Source organism: Anabrus simplex, chromosome 2 (genome assembly GCF_040414725.1).
Source record: "Anabrus simplex isolate iqAnaSimp1 chromosome 2, ASM4041472v1, whole genome shotgun sequence".
NCBI lineage: Eukaryota > Metazoa > Arthropoda > Insecta > Orthoptera > Tettigoniidae > Anabrus > Anabrus simplex.
In genome coordinates this window covers 264,280,078-264,303,492 of record NC_090266.1, presented here as the reverse complement: position 1 = coordinate 264,303,492, position 23,415 = coordinate 264,280,078, and the positions used below count along the sequence as shown (strand labels likewise).

The window sequence follows — 23,415 nt, the reverse complement described above, 5'->3', positions numbered from 1 at the left end:
CCATTTTAAAAGTGAAATATGGAACTGATTAACTTTACAGTTTATTTGTCTAGCATGGAAAATCTCATTCTTTCCTGCAATCATCTATTCAGAGAAATATTGCTGTTTCCATTAGCTTCTTGAATATTATGTGAAGGTATACAAGTGGAATCTAATTCGTATTAGGAACAGAAACATGGTCAGGAAACATGACTAGCTCTTGGAATTTGTAGAAAAGGCCATCAGCAAGTTCTTTTTTACAGCCTCTTCACATATACCAATAGTGACTTTCCTCAACATCATGACTATTCACAACAGTAACCTTGCCTATAATAATCTTTCCTCACTTCCCAGCAGGAGGTACAGGAACTGGTTACAAACAAGGTCCTCTCAGCTAAGAAAAAAATACTAATTCATGAAACTTTGTAAAACAGGCTTTTCCTTTGATTTTTATCAAACAAGAAATGTTTCATAATACGAAAAACATCCCTCATGCATAACAAATGCTAGTTGCTAGTTCTTAAAATTGCTTATACATAAAATAGCAACATTTGCATTATATTTCATTACTAGCAAGATACCCGTGCTTCGCCACGGTATTATAATGAAATTTATAATTGAATGCTTAACGTTTTATATATAATCCGCCGAAATTTGCGATCTGAGTAGTTTTCTGAGAGATCTGCCAAAATTCGTGATCTGACTCGTTTTCTGGGAGATTACGGCAAAGTTCCTCCAATTTTTCAATCTTTCTTTCCAGCAATCACTTTCGTACTTCCCGGGCTAGGTACAGATATACCACTCGGTCCGTTGGGTCACTAAATCTTTACCATTCTTTCCTATAAACATTTCTAATATGGATCAAATCCCTGAGGAGATCCGGTGTGGTTTCGTCTTGGGTGCCTTGGCGGTACTGACCCCACGGCCGGACTGCAATCGTAGTCATTACCCGGCCAGGACCCATTTCCAGCGCGGACCACACATTTTGACGATGGTCCAGAACATTATTATTATTATTATTATTATTATTATTATTATTATTATTATTATTATTATTATTGATGTTCTGGCCCCACAGCAAGATGCAAGACTGCTACTTGGCAGTAAATTACATTTGCTGCCATTGTCATTAATGAAAATGTGACCAGCACCATCGTCGCGCGTAGGCAAGTGCGCGAGATTTCTGGCGACCCGAATGATATACTTCCGTGTATTATTGACCATATTATAGAGGTGAATAATTGCCCAGTCAATATCATTCCTATCGTTTAAATCAAATGTGTTTGAATTTTTATTTATATGCCAAGAAAATCTACTGTAATCTAACTGTAAGTTTTCCAAAAGAAAAGATTGCTCTTGAAAACGAATCCAGGAAAGATTAAAAATGATCCCTTTATGATCAGAATAAGTACATTATGAACAGTAAAATAATGTGGTCTCAACTCCTTTTTCACCCCAGTGCCACTCAATAATTTACCCCCCTCCCCTCCCCCAAAAAAGAAAGAAGGCGTGTTTCTTTGTTTATAGGAGATTCCAAATACCAATGTTCACGTCTCTTACCTTTAGTTCTGAGATATAAGTATCCCCATTAAAAGAATTCACATTTTTCACTTCCTTTCACACCCCGCCCCCCCCCCCCTCCCCGCTTTAAGTGAATTTTCTGGCAAAAAGTACTTGTTTCTTTAATAGTAAAGGATCTTCTAAATACCAATTATCACGACTCTAACATCTTCAGTTTTTGAGATGTGTCCCCTCATAAAAGGACTTCAACTCCTTTTCACCCCCCCCCCCCAATGATTTCCCCCCCAAAAAATGCTTTTATCTTTGTTTACAAGGGAGATCCAAATACCAAATTTCATGCCTGTAACAACTTTAGTTTTTATTAGATGTAATTATCCTCATACAATTTATTCAATTAATTTTTGAATTCCTTAACCTCCCCCCCCCCCCCCATTCATTGGATGTTCCGAGAATAATTGTTTCTTTAATTTTAAAGCAGATTCCAAATACCAATTTTCACATCTGCAAAATCTTTCGTTTTTTGAGATAATAGTATCCTCATACAAATATTTCAACGAATTTTCGAATTTTTCCTCCCCCTTTAGGTGGATTTCCGAAAAGAATTAATTTTTAATTTTTAAAGGAGATTCCAAATACCAAATTTCACGTCTGTAACATCTTCTGCTTTTGAGATATCAGTATCCTAATTAAAAGAATTCAACCCCATTTTCAGTCACTTTTACCCCTCCACCCAAGTGGTTTTTAGAAAATAAAAAATACGTGTCTTTATTTTAGTAGAGATAAAAAAAATACTATTTTTCACTTCGGTAACATGTTAAGTTCTTGAGATATACTGTAGAAACGCTCATTTTAAAATTTCACCCACTTTTTAGTTCCCGTTAAGTGGAGTTTCCATAAACAAATCGCCTATGTTTCTTTACTTTTGCAGGAGATTCACAATACCAATTTTTACATCTGTAACATTTTAAGTTTCTAGGATATACTGCAGATATAGTCTTTCTAAAAATTCACACCAATTTGTCACTCCTGTTTAACCCCCCTTAATTGGATTATCCAAAAAACACCTTTCTGTATTTTCAAAGAAGATCCCAAATACCAATTTTCAGGTCTGTAATATCTCCTGTTTCTGATATATAAGTATCCTCATTTAAGGCATTCAACCCATTTTTCACCCCTCCTATTGGGATTTCCCGAAAACCAAAAAATATGTTTCTTTATTTTTAAAGGCGATTCTAAATAAAGTTTTGAGATATAGATACACTCCTTTTAAAAATTCTGCCCCCTTTTCACCCCCCTATTGGATTTTCCAAGAACAAAAAATATGTGTTTCTTTATTTTTAAAGGAGATCCCAAATACCGATTTTCAGATCTGTAATATCATCAGTTTCTGAGAATTAAGCATCATTAAAGACATTCAACCCATTTTTCACCCTTTTTTCACCCTTCCTATTGGGATTTTCCAATAACAAAAAAAATACGCGTTCTTTATTTTCAAAGGAGATTCTAAACACCAATTTTTACATCTGTAAAGTTGTAAAGTTTTGAGATATAGATACACTCATTGTAAAAATTCAACCCCCTGCCTTTTTTTTTCACCCTCCCATTAATTGTATTTTTTAATAGCAAAAACTACCTGTTTCTTTATTTTTAACGGAAATCCCTAATACCAATTTTCAGGTCTGTAATATCTTCAGTTTCTGAGATATAAGTATCCTCATTAAAGGCATTAAACCCATTTTTCACCCATTTTCACCCCTCCGTTTTGGATTTTCTGAAAACAAAAAAATTTGTGTTTCCTTATTTTTAAAAGAGATTCTAAATACCAATTTTTACATCTGTAAACTTTTAAAGTTTTGAGATACACTAATTTTCAAAATTCACCCTCCCTTTCACCCTCCCATTAATTGTATTTTTCAAAAACAAAAAATACATGTTTCTTTATTTTTAAAGGAGATCCCAAATACCAATTTTCAGGTCTGTAATATCTTCAGTTTCTGAGATATAAGTATCATCATTAAAGGCACTCAACCCATTTTTCATCTTTCTTCACCCCTCCTATTGGGATTTTCCGGAAACAAAAAATATGTGTTTCCTTATTTTTAAAAGAGATTCTAAATACCAATTTTTTACATCTGTAAACTTTTAAAGCTTTGAGATATAAATACACTCATTTTAAAATTTCATCCCCCTTTTCACCCTCTTAGCGACGGAATATCCAAAAATCCTCCCTTAGTTCGATAAATGCCAAATTTAAACATTATGGTTCAATAGTTAAACCTGAGGCAACTTATGCAAGTGAAACTCTGTTTAAGTTGAATACCAAAGCAACAACAGATAAAATACAAAAAATAGACAGAAGGATCATCAGGACAATCATAAATAAAAAACATCAAGTAAATGGACAATGGAGACTGCCGTCTAATGAAATAGTCTATCGGGAAAATGAATCAATTGTGGATACAATGCGAAAAAGGAGAATTGCCTTTTTCAGCCACATAGTAAGACTACCAGAGTCCAGACTACTGAAACAATTATTCAATTTCTTTTGGAAAAGTGAAACCAAGAACAACTGGTTTGTTGAGTTCCAGAATGATTTAGAAGAGCTGAATACAACAATGAAACAAATTCCAGAGAGAAAAAAGGACAGGATTCTTTGAAGTAGAAATACAAGACTAAAATTAAAAACAGTCAAACGAAAACCATTACAGATGAAGAGAGGGTGGCCAGGTCAGAAAAAATGAAGTTCTGGGAAGAGACGAGGAAGTTGAGGAAACATTACAACTAAGATTGTGAAGACTGTAGTGTATATGGATTGATTTAAGTGCTCCAATGTGGGCATAAACTATGTAAATAAGTAATATCTGAGTAATGGAAATCTTTCAAAAATCAATCATAAAAATGCTTTCAAAATATGTAGTCCCAATCTTTTTCATACAACAGCCTGAAAACCTCTTTTCCAAGATTTATGGACATAAAAGTTCTGTGGCTATTCATTGATACATTCAGCCACTCTCCTCAGCACTTGCGGTATAGCATATAGAATAATATACGCAACATATGAGTAGAAGGCATTTTTAACACTTCCTACAAATGAAAGAGATAAGAGAGAAACTAAAGACTTACCAGTAAAAATCTTCTTAATCGTCAGAGGCTTATCGCCCGTCGGTGAATCTTTTCCTCCTTCAAGACTGAATCCCAAACCAGCTCCATCCTTCTTCAAAACGATAGTTACAGGAGGCCCACGAACAATATTATCTTGGGAATCTTCTGAAAGTAAATAACATAATTCACATAATTTTTATTATATTTTTGATAGACCAGCATACCTGCCAACTTTACAAAACCAAAAGTCAGGAGATTAGATTTAGATATAAAAATCAGAAAAAATCACGAGGAAGCAGGAGATTCGGTCAAACTGCTCATTCTATATGTCTTGCACAATACAGGAGTACTACGGTATATTATAACACTTATTGTCTCAAAACCTGACTGTTGCTATACAAGGCTAAAAATTACACATCTCTACTCCCTCACAGGGTGTATGTGAGTGACATGATCGGTCTCTGATAAGTCTTCCGAAAATAGCATGAACTCGTGCTCCACACATGTGAATCAGTCATGCACTTAGATGTCATTACTTAGCAAATGCATAGATTAATGTTCTGCATCACATGCCCATGCGATTATGCGAGTGCAATGTTATTTTTATCAAGAAATAAATTAAAACTTGCCAGAATTGTCTCCAAATGGCTCCTAAAATCTCTAAAAAAGTCACTAGTCGCTATCTTTGAAATTATGTCACCAAATTACTAAAAACAAACCCTCCAAATCCAGCCACTAGTCTCTAGAATTGACTAGACTGATGTGAACGAACCCGAACGTAGCATGCAAGAACAAGAGATTGACAATCGATATACGCGTCGCGATATACAGGTTTCATTAAACATCGCAAATTGGCACGTATTTATTGTATTAATAAAACATCTATATTTAATTTGAATGCGGCCAATGAGCGAAGGAATTCTGGCCACTGGCGTACAAAGCTGAAATGGAGAGATATGTTTGAAGTTCACTGAAAAATAAGCTAAATTCAGGATAAATCCTACAATAATCGGGAGGCGGGAAAAACTGTCGAAAATCGGGAGTCTCCCGCTTAAATCGGGAAAGTTGGCAGGTATGGACTAGATACACAGATCTCTGCAATAAGATGAGGCATTTTAAATTCACAATCAACGACTACAGCTAAATCTTTTAACACTTCCTTGCATTGAAATCACTAATTGTGAAATACAAGTCATCATAATATATGTATGGTATTACATATATCAGATCACACGTAAGAAAATCATACAACAGAAACTGAAAATTAACAAAGAGGAGAAAAATTAAGAAACAAAGGAAAAAGGGGCATAACTAATGGACCTACAGGGCCCGCTGTGTGGGGATGCCCACAGGCTCAGGGGGCCCATAAAGCCATTCCATAGTACAGTATACGTGAATATGTAATTTTGTTTATATTTGAAACTAGCATGATACCCGTGCTTCGCTACGGTATTATACTGAAATTTATATTTTAATGCTTATTGTTTTATATTGAGCCCAATTGGCTCATATCATTGTCTTTAAAAATATTAGAAATTTAAAAAATGGCATATGAGGGAATAGCCGCAGTTACATTATAGGCCGGATGTGTGGCGCCATTTCGCTTGCCCAGGTTTAAAGATAGTTCCACGTGTCAAGGTCATCTTATGATGAAATGGAAAGCATTGGAATATTCCATGAGGTGTGATGACCAAAGTCACCAGATTTAAGTTGGCAACATTTTCAGGCAGCGAATCGCAGCAGAGCAGGTTTTGGAATGATGGGGGTAAATTAAAAATGGGTGCCGCATAAATGACTTCTAAAATAATTAAATCCACCAGGGGATAAGGTGAAAACAAGATTAAACCATTTTGAGAACAATAATTAAAGACGGCGTATTTGCAACAATTTATTGGAATAAATAATCGCAGGCATATGTGACGGGATGTTACATCATTGTTGATGGGGTTCCCCGAGCTCACTATCCAGAATCCGGCGTGCATGGAGAGGACGCGAGCCGCTAAGAACAGGCACTCTGCTACGGAAATTTGAACGTGTCGGACGTACGTGTATGTGGTTCACGAGAACCCTAATCTAGAGCATTTCCTATCAAATAACTAGCTGTCGAAGATACTACGGGTCCGATAGACTTTGCATTTAACTCAATAATGATCGAAATTTTTGAAAATTCAAGAAGGTGAATTTTTTACAACATTAACTGACAATTAGGATCGGAGCGAGATCAAACAAGGACGCATCGCAGTGCCACGTGTAACTCGCGGAAAGCAGAGACAAAGTGTATATTACAATTGTGAATAAGTGTATGTGCTAGAATAATTTAACTATATCTGTGTTTTTTTTTTATATGTATTTTAGTGTAGTAAGAAGTGATGAGCGTGTGATTTCATGAAAGCAACGAGAGTGAAGACCATGGTTGTGGAGAATGGTATGGGTTCAGGTTTTGAGGCCGTTAGCATGATGGCTTAAGTACATCATGGGGCCGACCTGAAACCATGAGGCCGTGGAGCTGAGTATGGAGCGTCGCCGAGTCGATAAGTACCCTGATTCATTATATCTGGCATGTGCATGATTAGCTGTTAATGTGTAAATAAATTAATGCATGGTTATTCGTTTATTTTCTTTTTAGTACTGTAGCAAGGATAGTCAGATTGTTAGGTAATTTATACTGATGCCTAGGGGGGTGTATATTGTGATATTAGCGTGTGTTAAAATATGGTCTTCGCGAGTGTGGAAATAATGTGTGTAAATAATGATTTTCCATTACGGGTGTGAAACATGGTTTTTTTTTTTTTTTTCTCAGTGCGTGATCTTCTAGCAAATATTAGCGTGTGCGTGTGTGAATATTTAATGACGTAGGAGGCATCAGTAAGGATTAGTTAGAGGGAATAGATAGATTAACCTGGCATGTCGCATGAAAAGTTCATCAAGAAAATTTTCACTGACCCAAGATTCGAACCCGGACTTGCTGGCACATTACAGTGGGATTTTGGAAAATATATGTCATCAGTAAGTAACGTGCACCGTTAATCAATGAGAAAATTTAGTGCTGAAGGGAATAATTGTCATCCTAAAATTTTTCCGAGAAGTAGTTAGCTAGTGTTGAAATAGGGACCTCTAAGACACAAAATGCCGACCGCAAGAGTCGAACCAATGATTGTGTAGCGCCATATATATATGTAGATACCGGCATAATGATATACGTGTTCCTGATAATGGAGTGAGAAATGTAGAATAATACGTGAAATATGAAATGAATAAAATATATTGAGAGTATTATATAATTAGTAACTGTTCGCACAGGCGCATGATATTGTGGAGGAACATATGGCTTCATTTAGAGTAGAGAGAGAGAGAATTTAAGTGGGTGCGAACATGTTAGAATGCCGTGTCAATGAAATGAGTCGGACGTGAGATAAGGCAGCAGACCAGGACGGCGCGTTGTGTATTAGAGAGGCTATGGCAGCTGTAGTAAGGTCTTATAAGTAACAAAATATCGCATTCATCCGTAAGAAAAATTCTGTTTGTGGAACTCAGGACAGCACAATTAGATTAAATAATGATAGCTAGACTTCGTGACAGATCATTGCGGCAAGTGTAATGATAGGTCACTGTAATGATGCCATGTTGAGGGTCGGAGTTCGATGCCCGGCCAAGCCAGTGGATAAGGATTTCCCTTGTGACTATATGATTGAATTATGTTGTGTTTGTTATATTATATGTTCTTCAGTGTATGAGCAATGCAAATTCTGTTTTGCAGTTGCAATATTTTTTTTTTGATGTTGAATTCAGTTCATGTGGTTGTTTATACTTGCGGCAATGAGGTTCATCCCATTGTCTGTAGAATCAGTGTAGGTTAAGATGTATTTAACATTATAGTATAGGGTTTCTTGCTACAGGGTAGGCATATGTTTTGTGTATGATAAAACAGCTAATTAAGCATATGTGAGATATTTATCATTTTAATGAATGGGTAAATTAATTTAATTTATTTATGTCAGGGTTACTTTTCGATTTCGTGCGTGCGTTCCATATTATCAGCATTATATGAGGGGAGGATGGTACTGAGAAAGAATAAGTTAAATAGTTTCGGACTCAAATAATAATAGGGATTATTTTTATATAAAATTTGTGATGAATAATTTTATGATATATAAAATTTTGGATTGAATTACCAAATCTAACAAACGTAATTGGATAAATTTATGATTTCAAGGTAACAATTATACCGACATTGATAACTGCGAATTTGTAAATTATAATGAATTTAATGGATTTAATTAATTAAAAGATGAGTTGTGAATTACACGGCGGATGTTGCTTAATGAATTTACACAGCCTCATACATTTCATTTTTAAGAGTGTATTTAAATAAATAATTTGGTATCTAGTGAATGGTAACTACAAGGTTTATAATGGTGAGGAAATAACTTAAAGGCATGGAGAGCAAATATGAATTTGTTATTCAAAGAATGAACGGAAGAAGTTTTGGTTGTATTAACATTTTAAAAAGGTACTTTGACAAATTAACAAAGGTCATGATGATAGATTATTATAATATTTTATTATTGGAAATTTTGAAATATGGTGGTACCAAAATATGAGTGGAATGGAATTGGATTAAAAATTTTGAAGTACTGAAGTAGAGTTGATGAATAAGATGAAAGGGAATTGTAATAAAGATGAAGTAATGTGTTTAGAAGGATTTGAAATCTATGAGTCATGAGGTTGATATTTTATAGTCGAGGGTGATAGAGGTTGTGAACACTATTTGGTCCGAAGAGTTTATTGTTTGTATAGAAGTATATTTGCTTTGCCAAAGTTTAGCCTTTTCAATAAATTTTGCATTCGTAAATGTTCTCATTCGGATTTTTTATTTAATTATTTTATTTCTTCTCTTTATCCTTCCCGCTTGATTAATTTAAGGTTAGTTTATAATATCTGAAGATATCTCTGAGGGTAGTACCCAGTCAGCGACCCTGGGATGTCTCGAGCCGGCGCCACATTTCAAAGGCAGGAAGGGTAGAGGGTTGAATATATAATCCGCCGAAATTCGCGATCTGACTCTTTTTCTGAGAGAATCAGCCAAAATTCTCGATCTGACTCGTTTTCTAATAGATTACTGGAAGTGTCCCCCCACTTTTCAATCATTCCTTCCGGCAATCGATTTCGTACTTCCCGGGCTAGTTCCAGGTATACCACCCGGTCACTTGGGTCCCTAAATCTTTGCCATCTTTTCCTAAAAGCATTTTTAATATGGAACAAATCCTTCAGATCAGGCGTGGTGTCGTCTTGGGTGTCTTGGCGGTACTGAACCCGCGACCAGACTGCATTCTTAGTCATTAGGGCCTGCCCGTCCAGGACCCGTTTCCAGCGCGGTCCGCACATTTGACGACGGTCCAGAACATTATTATTATTATTATTATTATTATTATTATTATTATTATTATATATGTTCTGGACCCCACAGCAATATGCAAGACCGCTACTTGGCGGTAAAATACATCTGCTGCCATTGTCATTGCTAACAATGTGAGCAGCACCATTGTTGCACGTAGGCAAGTGTGCGGAATTTCTGGCGATACGAATGACATACCTCCGTGTATCATTGACCTTATTATAGAGGTGAACAATTTGACGGCCAATCTCATTCCTATCGTTTATTTCAAATGTGTTTAAATTTTTATTTATATGCCAGGAGAATCTACTCTATTCTAAGAGCGTTCTCCGAAGGGAAATATGGCTGTTGAAAAAGAACCCAGGAAAGATTAAAAATGATCGGTTTATGATCAGAATAAGTACATCGCAAGTCTACAGCCTGTTTCCTATCATTCGACAGGATCAGGGATGGAATGAATAAAGCCCCATCCAGCGGCGACAATAGGAATTGTGTCGGCTGCCGAAGCTCCCCTCTGGGGCAATGATCGATGAGTGACAATTGAAATGAAATATTGGACAGTGTTGCTGGAATGAATGATGACAGGGAAAGCCGGAGTATCCGGAGAAAAATCTGTCCCGCCTCCATTTTGTCCAGCACGAATGTCACATGGAGTGACCGGGATTTGAAACACGGAACCCAGCTGTGAGAGGCCGGCGCGCTGCCGACTGAGCAACGGAGGCTCCTTATAAGTACATTACGAACAGTAAAATCAATTGGTCTCACCTCCTTTTACACCCCACCGCCGTTAAGTTTATTTACCCCCACCCTCCAAAAAATTAAAAGAAGGCGAGTTTCTTTATGTTTAAAGGAGATTCCAAATACCAATGTTCACGTTTATTACCTTCAGTTTTGAGATATAAGTATCCCCTTAAAAATAATTCACTTTTTTAACTTCCTTCCACACTCCCCCCCCCCCCCCCTCACAAAGTGATATTAAAGCAAAAAATACTTGTTCCTTTAATAGTAAAGGATCTTCTAAATACCAATTATCACCACTCTAACCTCTTCACTTTTTGATTTATGTGTCCTCATGAAAGGAATTCAACTCCTTTTCACTCCCGCCCCCAAGGTATTTTCCCCCCAAAACGCGCTTTTCTTTGTTTTTAAAGGAGATCAAAATACCAATTTTCACGTCTGTAACAAGTTTAGTTTTTATTAGATGTATGTATTCTCATACAATTAAGTCAATTAATTTTTTCTATCCTTTAACACTCCAAATCCCCTTCATTGGATTTTCCGAGAATGCGTGTTTGTTTACTTTTAAAGCAGATTCCAAAAATAAAATTTCACGTGTGTAACATTTTCATTTTTGAGATATCAGTAGCCTAATTAAAAGAATTCAACACCATTTTCAGTCACTTTTACCCCCCCACCCCCCACTACCCAAGTTGTATTTCCGAAAGTAAAAATACACTTTTCTTTATTTTTAATAGGATAAAAAATGACCATTTTTCACTTCTGTAACATGTTAAGTTTTTTGAGATATACTGTAGAAATTCTCATTTTAAAATTTCACCCCATTTTAGTTCCCCTTAAGTGGAGTTTCCAAAGACAAATCACCTATGTTTCTTTACACTTACAGGAGATTCCAAATACCCACTATTTACGTCTGTAACATTTTACGCTTCTAAGATATTCTGTAGATATAGTCTTTCAAAAAATTCACCCCAATTTGCCACTTCTGTTTAACCGCCATTAATTGAATTTTCCAAAAGCAAAAATATACGTGTTTCTATATTTTTAAAGGAGATCCCATTTACAAATTTTCAGTTCTGTAATATCTTCAGTTTCTGGGATATATGTATCCTCATTAAAGGCATTCAACCCATTATTCACCCTTTTACACCACTCCGAATGGGATTTAGAGAAAACAAAGAAATACGTGTTCCTTTATTTTTAAGGGAGATTCTAAACACCAATTTTTACATCTATAAACTTTAAAAGTTTTGAGATATAGATACACTCATTTTAAAAGTTTCATCCCCCTTTTCACCCCCCAATATTTGGATTTTCCCAAAACGAAAAAATACCTGTTTCTTTATTTTTAAAGTAGATCCCAAATACCAATTTTCAGGTCTGTAATATATTCAGTTTCTAAGATATAAGTATTCTCTTTAAAGGCATTCAACCCATTTTTCACCCCTTTTCACCCCTTTTCACCCCTCCTATTGGGATTTTCCAAAAACAAAAAAATACGTGTTCCTTTATTTTTAATGAAGATTCTAAATACTAATTTTTACATCTCTAAACTTTAAAACCTTTGAGATATAGATGCATTCATTTTAAAAATTCACCCCCCTTTTCACCCTCGCATTAATTGGATTTTTCAAAAACAAACACAATATGTGTTTCTTTATTTTTCACAGCGATCAAAAGTACCAATTTTGAGGTCTGTAATATCTTCAGTTTCTGAGATATAAGTAGCGTATCCTGATTAAAGGCATTCAACCCCTTTTTCACCCCTCCTATTGGGATTGTCTGAAAACAAAAAAATACGTGTTTCCTTATTTTTGAAGAAGATTCTAAATACCAATTTTCACATCTGTAAACTTTTAAAGTTTTGAGATATAGACACACTCGTTTTAAAATTTCACCCCCCTTTTCACCCCCTTAGCGACGGGATATCCAAAAATCCTCTCTTAGCGAGCACATACATCTTAATATGAATATATCCCCAAAGTTTCATTTCGTTATGTCCGGTAGTTTTGGCTCGGCGATGATGAATCAGTCAGTCAGTCAGTCAGTCAGTCAGTCAGTCAGGACAAGCTACTTTATATATATAGATTAAACCACGGAGTGTATTCTGTTCCAACTCAAATTATGCAATGTAAAATATTCTTGTATTGATGTAACATCTAAACATCACCTACTTAAATATGTGATTGACGTTGCACATGTTGATGTAACTCTCTAATAGAACATTACGTATACTGATGCGACACAGGGTTGATACAATTTGGTGAATCCCTGAGCTGTGCATTTACTGGCAGCTGAGCGGGGTTGGGATGGGAGGGACATGCAGTGAACCTAATTGTCAGTCAATGTTGCCAGGTCTCCTGAGGCATTTCCTCATATTCATTGGGGTTGTTTCTCCTCTCTCTTTTTTTCTTTTTTTTTTTTTGCAAGTTGCTTTACATCGCACCGACACAGATAGGTCTTATAGCGACTACGGGAGAGGAAAGGGCTGGGAATGGGAAGGAAGCAGCCGTGGCCTTAATTAAGGTACAGCTTAAATGTACAGGTAAGGTACATTTGCTTGGTGTGAAAATGTGAAACCATGGAAAACCATCTTCAGGGCTGCAGGCAGTGGGGTTCGAACCCTCTATCTCCCGAATACTGAATACTGGCCGTACTTAAGCGACTGCAACTATCCAACTCGGTCACATTCATTGTAGGTTGTAAGCTCGGATTATGTCATCTCCCCCCTCCTGTTGAACTTAAAACTCGTGCTTCATTGTATTGCATTATTCAATGGGAAATCGCAGACTTGTATTTTGAATCCAATCAGGATGGTAATTCACAGTTAGTTGTGGTCAGTTCAGTTTAAGTTTTGGCAAGTGACCACAAGTTTATATTACAAGTTCAGGTACTGGTAAATCAAGTATTTAAGCAGTTTCCAAAGAGACAATGTAAACAGGAAGAATCTGCTAAAAAGGTGCAAAATAAGATTGTTTCTTTGAAAGTGTAGGCGAACATTCTTTGCCAGGTTCGAGTAGAAATAATCTTACATTTTATGGTACATAAGTGACCAGTGTGTTGGTTAAAAATTTAAGTGAGAATGCAACAAATTCAGGGGAATGTAATGTTTGTGTTAGTGACATTTCAACTGAAAGTGATTTTGAAATTTGCATTAGTGACATTTCAGCACAACAGAGCGATATTGAAACTGATAGTGCGAAAATGTTGGAAATGTCATTCCCGCACAATGTCAGAATTTGACGAACGGTGCCCCAGAATATTATTTTGCGGAGTGGGGGGGGGGGGGGGCAGGGCAGGCTTAGTAATGTCACTGATGGCAAAGTCTGCCTACATTGAGAAAATACATCATTTATTGAATTCTAGCTCTGCAGTCAGGACATAATACGTAAGCCTAATTTCAGTTCTATATAAACCAAATAGTCTGCATGCAGCGTTTCTTACGCAATTGTGGACCTCATTGTCACAACTGGTAGGGTGTTTATTATTATTATTATTATTATTATTATTATTATTATTATTATTTCCTTATATAATTAATTAAAAATTAAGTTCAACCAGATGTAAAATGTAACACTGTTAGTAGCAAAGTTGTTTTATTGTGTTGTGTGTTACCAGTGCTGCTTATGGTACAGGATGGGCGCAAATGGCTTCATCAGTCAACCAACTACAGGCCTCTGAAATGTGTATGTACTAAAGAATGTTCAAGACCCCATGTCACCAACCAAGAGGTACTGCATTGTACCAGGAAATCATGTGAAGTCTTAACCTTCACAAAGAGTAGGAAAGCAGCCTATTTCAGTCAAATCTTCAGAAATGACAAAGCCAAGCCTGACACAACTAATAATACAAAGCAAGGTAAAACAAAATCATGCGAGTAGAGAAGATTATCCAGGACATGGAACCTCCGACAGTGATTCGACATCCATGATGCGGCAACTCCGATACGGGAAACATACAGTACCAAAAATTATTCAAGACGGTTTCCAACCTTCTGTGAAGAGACATAATAATAAAAAATTATTATTATTATTATTATTATTATTATTATTATTATTATTATTATTAGTCACATTAAAATGCTGCGAGTTTAACATCACTCCGAGAGACACGAGTGCAATTACATTTCCCTGAAAAGAGGTTCATAAATGAGCCCATTACTCCGACATCGGTCTTCCACACTTGAGTACACTTAAATGAAAAAAAATTCCGCAAAGACTGGAACCTGGAACCTTCAGCACAGGTAAAACAATATGATATGTAACCAACTGTGCTCCTCAGCTTATTGCACAGCAAGATCTCATTTAAAACTTAAAGAAACAAACATGAAGTTGTCACATACGTGGTTCTTTATTGCAATTAAATTATTACCTGGTGAGGGTTCAGTCACAGCTTCAGCAAGTTGCTCCAGAATTCTTGGGGGCCGACTGCTACCAGACAGGCTTGCTCTCATAGTACTAGTATGGACCTCCTCAGGAGCAGAATTACCGCTATCCGAACGGGGTCGAGAAACTACCAACACCACCTCATGGCGTGGAGCCTGTGTAGAATCACATCACAAGTTAAACGAGACAGGTCTAGATGCAAATAAAAAACACACACACACCTCTTCCTTACTGTTGAGTCAACAAGCCTCTGCAAATTTATAACACAACCACAATCCTATATTTGTAACTAGCTATGTGGCCTTGTTTAGTTCCATGCCTCTCATCTTTAAATGCTTGGTCCAGTCATTGTCATCTTGGTCTCCCTCTACATATCTTACCCTCCACGTCCAAGTTCACCATTTGCCTAGGTAAATATTCTCCTCCGCTCACCTCGTAAGACCCCACCACTGAAGCTGGTTTATGCATACAGCTTCATCGGTAGAGTTTATTCTTAGCATTTATCTCCTCATTCCGAGTACCCTCCATGTATTGTTTCCACCTGCTTGTACCAGCGATCATCTTGCTACTTTCATGTTTGTATGTCTAACTTATGAATAAAATATCCTGTACAGCAAAACTGATCAGAAAACAGACCTATAGTATGTACAGATAGTTTCATCTTCATTGGGGAGCTGACTTCTATCTTACAGAATACAGTTGGTCACAACCGTGAAACCACACTGGTTTTCATCCAACTTACTCTCGACCACTGATAGCACCCTCCCTTCCAAAATGCCTATGAACACCTTGCCAGATCAATGAAATACCTTGATAGTTGTTGCAAACCTTCCTGTACCCTTGTTTGTAGATAGATGCAATTACTTTTCTTTTTACAAATGGCTTTACGTCGTACCGACACGGATAGGTCTTATTGCGACGATGGGATAGGAAAGGGCTGGGAGTTGGAAGGAAGCGGCCATGGCCTTAAATAAGGTACATCCACAGCATTTGCCTGGTGTGAAATGGGAAACCACAGAAAACCATCTTCAGGGCTACCGACAGTTGGGTTCGAAGCCTCTATCTCCCGAATGCAAGCTCACAGCTGCATGCCCCTAACTGCACAGCCAACTCTCACAGTAGCAATTACTGCATTCATCCAAACACAAGGTACCTTACTAATATCTCATGCAAATCTCATTATTCTATGAAGCCATTTCATCCCCGTCTTCCCTCTATTTTTCAATATTTCGGGTCACATTTCATCTATTCCAGCTGCTTTTCGACAATGGATTTTATTTAACCTCCTTTCCACTTTCACAAGAGTAATTTCACTGACATCACTGTCCTCCTTCCCACGAGCATGGTTGTTAGCGATGTCAACAGAATGATTTCCTTTTACGTTGAGAAGAATTTCCAAATATTCCTTCCACCTATCCAGTGTGTGGCTACTCCAACCACTACTCTTATACCTTCATATCTTCCACACAATATAAATAACATTTGTTTTAGCGCCAGTTGCTTTTTTAAGAAAAACAACAAAATTCGGTAGAGCATACCTCTTATATCAATTATCTCAAGGCGTGAGGTGATAAACTCACATATCTGGCAATATACAGGGATATGGATCAGGACAATATTAAATTACTGTTGCATTTCCACAATTGAGGATTGTACATGGAGCTGGAATCACTTATTATAATTAAAATAAAACTGAGTTTATGACTATAATTTACGTCACAATGAACAATCATTGACGTCTTTTAATTTAACAAAAAAAATATATCTAGTGAGATTTGCGGTACTAATAAAAGGAAAATTTAATCTAAACAAAAAAAGCTATTGGCATGAACTTGAAGTGAGATGTGGTATCGCCGCTGATCACATTCTTCTTCATGTTATGAATGCATAACATGTCTGATGCTTTAATTACCTGATGTCTGCATACACCGCTGTTGAACTTGAAATTCTTGGGAAAACCTATGAGCTGAAGTCGGGAGCCATCTGCTGTTATCTTCTTATATAACAAGGAGTTGGCCTACATACCATGTACGCGTGTAGGGAGCTCCAATGTAATTACGTCCACTCAATATATTATAAGTAATTGACAATATTATTGAAACATCTTGTGAAGTCCATCCTCACAAGAAGATGTTTCTTTATCAGCATAGTACCCGTCTCTGCTCGGATACAACCACCACTTGTAGACCTCCTCGATTATTACAAGACCTCTTGAACACACAAATCTTAGCTCTGACCATCACTCTAAGACCACTTCTTCCATTTGATACATCTGACTGTTACAGATGATCTGAACGATATGATCTGAATACCTCTCACCACCGTTGCATCGACTTTTATAACCTCGCGATGACGACTCATCTCCCTACTCTCTGTTCATCCCTTCCACTTCAACATACAGTAGCTGGCGAATACTGACACTTGATACCAATATAAATGGTCCGTTATTGGACATTATAAATTTTCCAGCTAGCTCATTCTTGGTTGCCAGCGTTTCGCCCTCATGTGCTAGGGTGGGCTCATCAGTTGGTACCTAGCACACTTACCAATACGCTGGCTAGTGCATACCGTGGAGGCCACTGCGTAGGCTAATTGGAGCCACCGGCAGTGCCAATGCACTAAGAGACTTTGTCTCATCACTAAAAACTGATGCCTGCTTGGCTATCAGATGATATAGATGTTGATTCCCTATGGGAATCAACATCTATATCATCTACTAACACTTGGTCGCAATCACGTGCCCACGCACTGATGTCATCAGTCATGTGTCGTATAAGCGTACCCAAGAGGATTGCAGATGACTATGCGGCATGAGTCACCGGAAAACCTACTTGCACATAACATTCTCAGTTAAACATAGCCTCGATTGCAAAATACTATGCCAGCTACCGGGCGAGTTGGCCGTGCGCGTAGAGGCGCGCGGCTGTGAGCTTGCATCCGGGAGATAGTAGGTTCGAATCCCACTATCGGCAGCCCTGAAGATGGTTTTCCGTGGTTTCCCATTTTCACACCAGGCAAATGCTGGGGCTGTACCTTAATTAAGGCCACGGCCGCTTCCTTCCAACTCCTAGGCCTTTCCTATCCCATCGTCGCCATAAGACCTATCTGTGTCGGTGCGACGTAAAGCCCCTAGCAAAAAAAAAACTATGCCAGCTCATCTAGCCAGAGTTACAAGCCACAGCATGACTATATGAAACCAACAAATCTCACTTACTAATATATAGCATAATTACAAACATATTCACTTAACCTATGATTAAATACAATAATATACGTGATACCTAATTATTACAGTCTAAATGATGAAAAACGGAATATAAAATCTAATGAATCGGGTTAATAATAATATTAATAATAATAATAATAATAATAATAATAATAATAATAATAAATACTGAATGGAATCTGTAACCCTGTTGTACGGTTACAAGTGATTCCCTGGAATTTACCATGAGTACAACTGATTTACCTTAAACACTATTTATTTCCATTTTCTTCCCCTTTCTTTACTACTGTCTAGGAAGTTTTCCCTGCTGATTGACCTTGCCTTTCAAGGTTATTACTGTTCCCACCTAGACATCGATATCTTGGCTCACACACTGTGAACCTGGAAGACATCAGGATTGCCAACATCCGGACATTGGTATCCTTTATAGGAACACTAGGGCTGGACTAGGCAAACCCGTTCAAGGGACACAAAGGGTCTTCATAGACCTACGTGTGGAGCCCTGCGAGTCACTCATTCCTTATCTATCTATCTATCTATCTATCTATCTATCTATCTACCTACCTACCTACCTACTGTTCCCACAACTCCTTTTTGGATTCAACAATTATTTGTTTTGCTCTGTATCTTTCATCCACGTACAATTCTCTGTCTGCATCAGTCCTTGTTTGGAGCCATTTCTGATACGCCTTCCTGTTACGTTTACAAGCTGCCCTCACTTCATCATTCAACAAGATGTTCGCTTTTTACCTACCTTTATACACAGTTCTTCCTAGGCATTTACTTGCTGTTTCTGTTACAGCATCCCTATATGTTACCCATTCCCTTTCTATATCCTGAACCTGCTTACCGTCTATTGTTTGGAACTTTTCACTAATCATGTCCAAGAACTTCTGTCTAATTTCCTCGTCCTGCAGATTTTCTGCACTTATTTGTCTTCAGACAGATTTCACTTCCTCTAGCCTAGGCCTGGAGATACTAGTTCCCTACAGATCAAACAGTGGTCTGCAACATCGTATTATCCCCAGAATCCCCACTCATTCCTAAGAGATTTCCTGAATTCAATGTCTGTTATGATATACAGTAGTTTATTATGGATTTGGTGCCCCTACTGACCCATGTGTAGCAGTGAACAGCCTAAAGGTTGAAAAGTATATTGGTAATTGGTATTTACCAAATTTACCTATAACCTTCGCATATCCCTCAGTTCTCTTTCCAACTCGTAAACTGAAATCGTCCAATAGTACTATCCTGTTCTGGCTGCTGACCCCAAACTGCCATGTCACTCAATTTTTTACTCCTTCAGTGTTTTATGGTGCCATCATTGAAGAATTTGTTAAAAAGAAATTGTGGCTGGATTTATGTATAAATAATAATTTGGTAAGTTTTGAAGAAAATGCCTTAAAAATTTTTAAATGAACATATATTATCGTATTAATAACTATAATATGATAATCATATTAAACTTTGATAATGTTATAATTACTGCAATATCCAGCTTCATGGCTAAATGTTTAGCATGCTGGCCTTGGGTCCAAAGGGTTTCAGGTTTTGATTCCCGGTCGGGTCATGGACTTTAACATTCATTAGTTAATTCCTCTGGTTCAGGGGCTGGGTGTTCGTGCTATCTTCAACATTAGAATTCATCTTAGGTAGGGTCCTATCCTCACAGATGCACAGGTCACCTATGGGGCTTCAACTCAAAAGATCTGCACCAAACTATCTGGAGGCCACGTGCCATTATTATATTACTACAATATTAAAATTATATTATAATTTGTGTGGAAATTGGTATTATTGAATTGTTCATACCTTAGAACTGAACTTTTGCTTCACCACTGGATATAGCTATATGAATACATTTGATTAAATGAATTTAGTATGTATAGTACAAGGTTCGAGGAGCTTTCCAATACAAACATAACAAGAGAACACACAACCAACAATGGTATCTACTTTTTTTTTAAATTTATTATAAACTCTTTACTATTTTCTAATTATTCAAGCTCTTAGGCATTTTAAATAAAAAAAAACCACCATTTCCTTGCTCCGCTGTGGCATCAGGCTCACCACTGCATATCACAGGAGTGACATACACGTCATTCTAAGGGGCTGCTGTGTACCATTAGTGGTACACTCTTGTTTACAGACTTGCATAATTCTGCCTTTGCAATAATAATAATAATAACAATAACAATAACAATAACAATAACAATAACAATAACAATAATAATAATAATAATAATAATATAGGACATACAATGACAAGAAACAGCTCCCGAGACCCCTCAATAATGGCAAGAAAACCTAACAAGAGTACAAATCTCTCAGTTTTATTAACTGTGTAGATGATCACCAGACAAATTAATGCTCCTAAAAAGTGACTGGACTGTCATTTGAGGTACCGGTAGCCTTGACTAGAAAAAGAGGCAGATCATAAGTCTACCATCGGTCGTACGCAATGCGATAGACAGAGAAGTACCAAATCTGTTAAAAGGAAGTGTCATATCTACTACAACAACAACAACAACAACAATACAGAAGATGAAAAAATTCTACTTATTGTACTGCAAGGAAAAGGAAAAGTAATATGAAATTCTGCTGCCAACAGGTTCACCATTGCAAGTAAAAATTAATGCCATTAATTAATAACACATTAACCTCCACAATGGTCCCCTTCAATGAGTTAAGGTTGACTGTATCTCCTACCCTGTCATTTCAACAATATAAATGACCCAAGAAGCTCTGAAAAGACTGAACCTGAACTTGTTCACAAATAGTACACAGCTACACTGTTATCTGGTTCCCAGCCAAAAATGATTTTCCCCACAACACACAAATTAGAGTTTTGTGGACAGCATTATCATTGGCTAAGTCGGTCTTAGAATTGCTAACCTGCTAAAGGAGAAGTGATTCTCCATTACAAAAATAATTTGTAAGCTACACTCACTCACTCACAATATGAAGACCCAAAAGGTTGGTTCTATTGCTGTAATTTTTTGGTCTGCAGCTGTGAAAGGCTACCTGACAATAGGAACAATTTTTTTTAAGAAGTCAGAAATATACTTACGGCAGATTTCCGTAAGTTCTGTCTATTACACTGAGACATGGCAAACTAAAGAAAGAATGTATCCATTTAATAAAATGAAAGCTAGAATTACCTTCAGAATCTCAAGTGATTCCTTATGAGTCACATTCTTCATACTCCGGCCATTGATGGAAAGAATCCGATCACCTTTCTGGATGCGACCATCTCGATCTGCAAGGCTACCTGCAAGAACCTTGTGGACCTAGACAATAAAAGAGTGCTATTAGCGCAATGTGAGTAAACATAATTACTTCCCTGCTTTTACATGCTTAATATTGGTTTTAGTGACAACCGCTGCACATGACCCACCTGAGTCAAAATCTAATTTCAAAGATCTTTAGTCAAAGCACAAGATGATGATGATGATGATGATGATAATAGCATAACATACTACTGATTTAATCTATGGGATAAGTCACAAAGGTAGAATGTGTGCTAGGCCATAATTATCAACCAGAACATTGACTGAGAGAGGCATTATTGACAATAATTTGCAACTGTTATACACACCATTTTATACAGGGTGTCTGAAAATAAGTTATGGGAATTGTAAGTGAACATAGTGTTCTGAAACAAAAATCAATCTGTGGCTGTTTTATTTTCCTCCTAGTGAAAGGTCATTGGAAAATCGACAAAGAAATGTAAGTTCAATCGTGAGCAACTTCTGTGTCAGCCTATGCAGTGTGTAGAAGGCCAAGCTGTCTTGCTTGATAACATTGGATGGTGCGCTACCATAGTATAGGTGAAAGTGGAATACTACTATTAAATCCCTGCTGGTTTCGGCTGAGCACAGTGCATTGGTTTCATGAAGTATATAGGTGAACACAGTATATTCAATCAATCACTACCGATCTGCATTTACGGCAGTCGTCCAGGTGGCAGATTCCATATCTGTTGATTTCCTAGCATTTTCTTAAATGATTGCAAAGAAATTGGAAATTTATTGAACATCTCCCTTGGTCAGTTATTCCAATCCCGAACTCCCCTTCCTATAAACAAATATTTGCCCCAATTTGTCCTCTTGAATTCCAACTTTATCTTCATACTAGCAGTTACCCGCAGCTTCTCTCGCGTGGATTTTATAATTTGATAAAAGTAATCGTTTCTCGGTACAGTACTAACACATTATCTGAAAATCCCTAAAGTATAAAATGATGATGATGCTTGTTGTTTTAAGGGGCCTAACATCGAAGGTCATCAGCCCAAAGTATAAAAACTCGCCAAAACAATTGAGTTTCATTTACCCCAGAAATTCTTTGTAAACAGCACTTGTGGAATTGCCTTTTGAGGCTAAGATGACCAAGCAACATACAACTGTACATGTGAGAAAAAGTCTTCTCACAAGTCGGTGAAACAAACATGCATGTTTCTTTATTTTTAAGGGAGATTCCAAATACCTATTTCCGCGTCTGTAACATCTTCGGTTTTTTAGATATAAGTATCGCCATAAAAAATTATTCAACTCTTTTTTAACTTCTTTTCACCCTCGGAAAGTGCCTTTTCCTGAAACAAAAAATACGTATTCCTGTATTTTTGAAGGACTTTCCAATACCAAGTTTCCTATCTTTAACATGTTAAGTTTTTTACATATACTGTAGATATACCGGTACCTACTCATTTTAAAATTCACCCGCTTTTGCAGTTCCTTTCAGCCCTTTAAGTGGATTTTCCAAAAAGAACAAAATACATGCCTCTTTATTTTTAAAGGATATTCAAAATACCAACTTTCACGTCTGTAACATCTTCAGGTTTTGAGAAATAAGTATCCCCATAAAGAGATTTCACCTTTATTCACTTCCTTTCACACTCCCCCCCCAAGCTGAATTTTCCAAAAACAAAAATACGTGTTTCTTTATTAATAAATGAACTTCCAAATACAAATTTTTCGTTTTTGAGATATAAGTATCATCATACAAATAATTCAACTAATTTTTCAATTCTTTCAACCCACCCCACCAAGTGGATTTTCCGAAAACAAAAA

General features: G+C 36.9%; 1 protein-coding gene across 4 annotated transcripts in view; it reads right to left on the bottom strand.

Moving 5' to 3' along the window:
* bbg (big bang) overlaps nucleotides 1-23,415 on the bottom strand; it is a 263,462-nt gene that overhangs the window by 5,186 nt on the left and 234,861 nt on the right. For 3 of the 4 annotated variants that reach the window (XM_067140569.2, XM_067140568.2, XM_067140566.2), the window contains 3 exons: nucleotides 21,508-21,636; nucleotides 15,107-15,275; nucleotides 4,624-4,767 (listed from right to left, as the gene is read on the bottom strand). In XM_067140569.2, the coding sequence (XP_066996670.1) occupies nucleotides 4,624-4,767; nucleotides 15,107-15,275; nucleotides 21,508-21,636 (442 nt within the window). The remainder of the gene's footprint in view (nucleotides 1-4,623; nucleotides 4,768-15,106; nucleotides 15,276-21,507; nucleotides 21,637-23,415) is intronic. The other variant, XM_067140570.2, reaches the window with a different exon arrangement.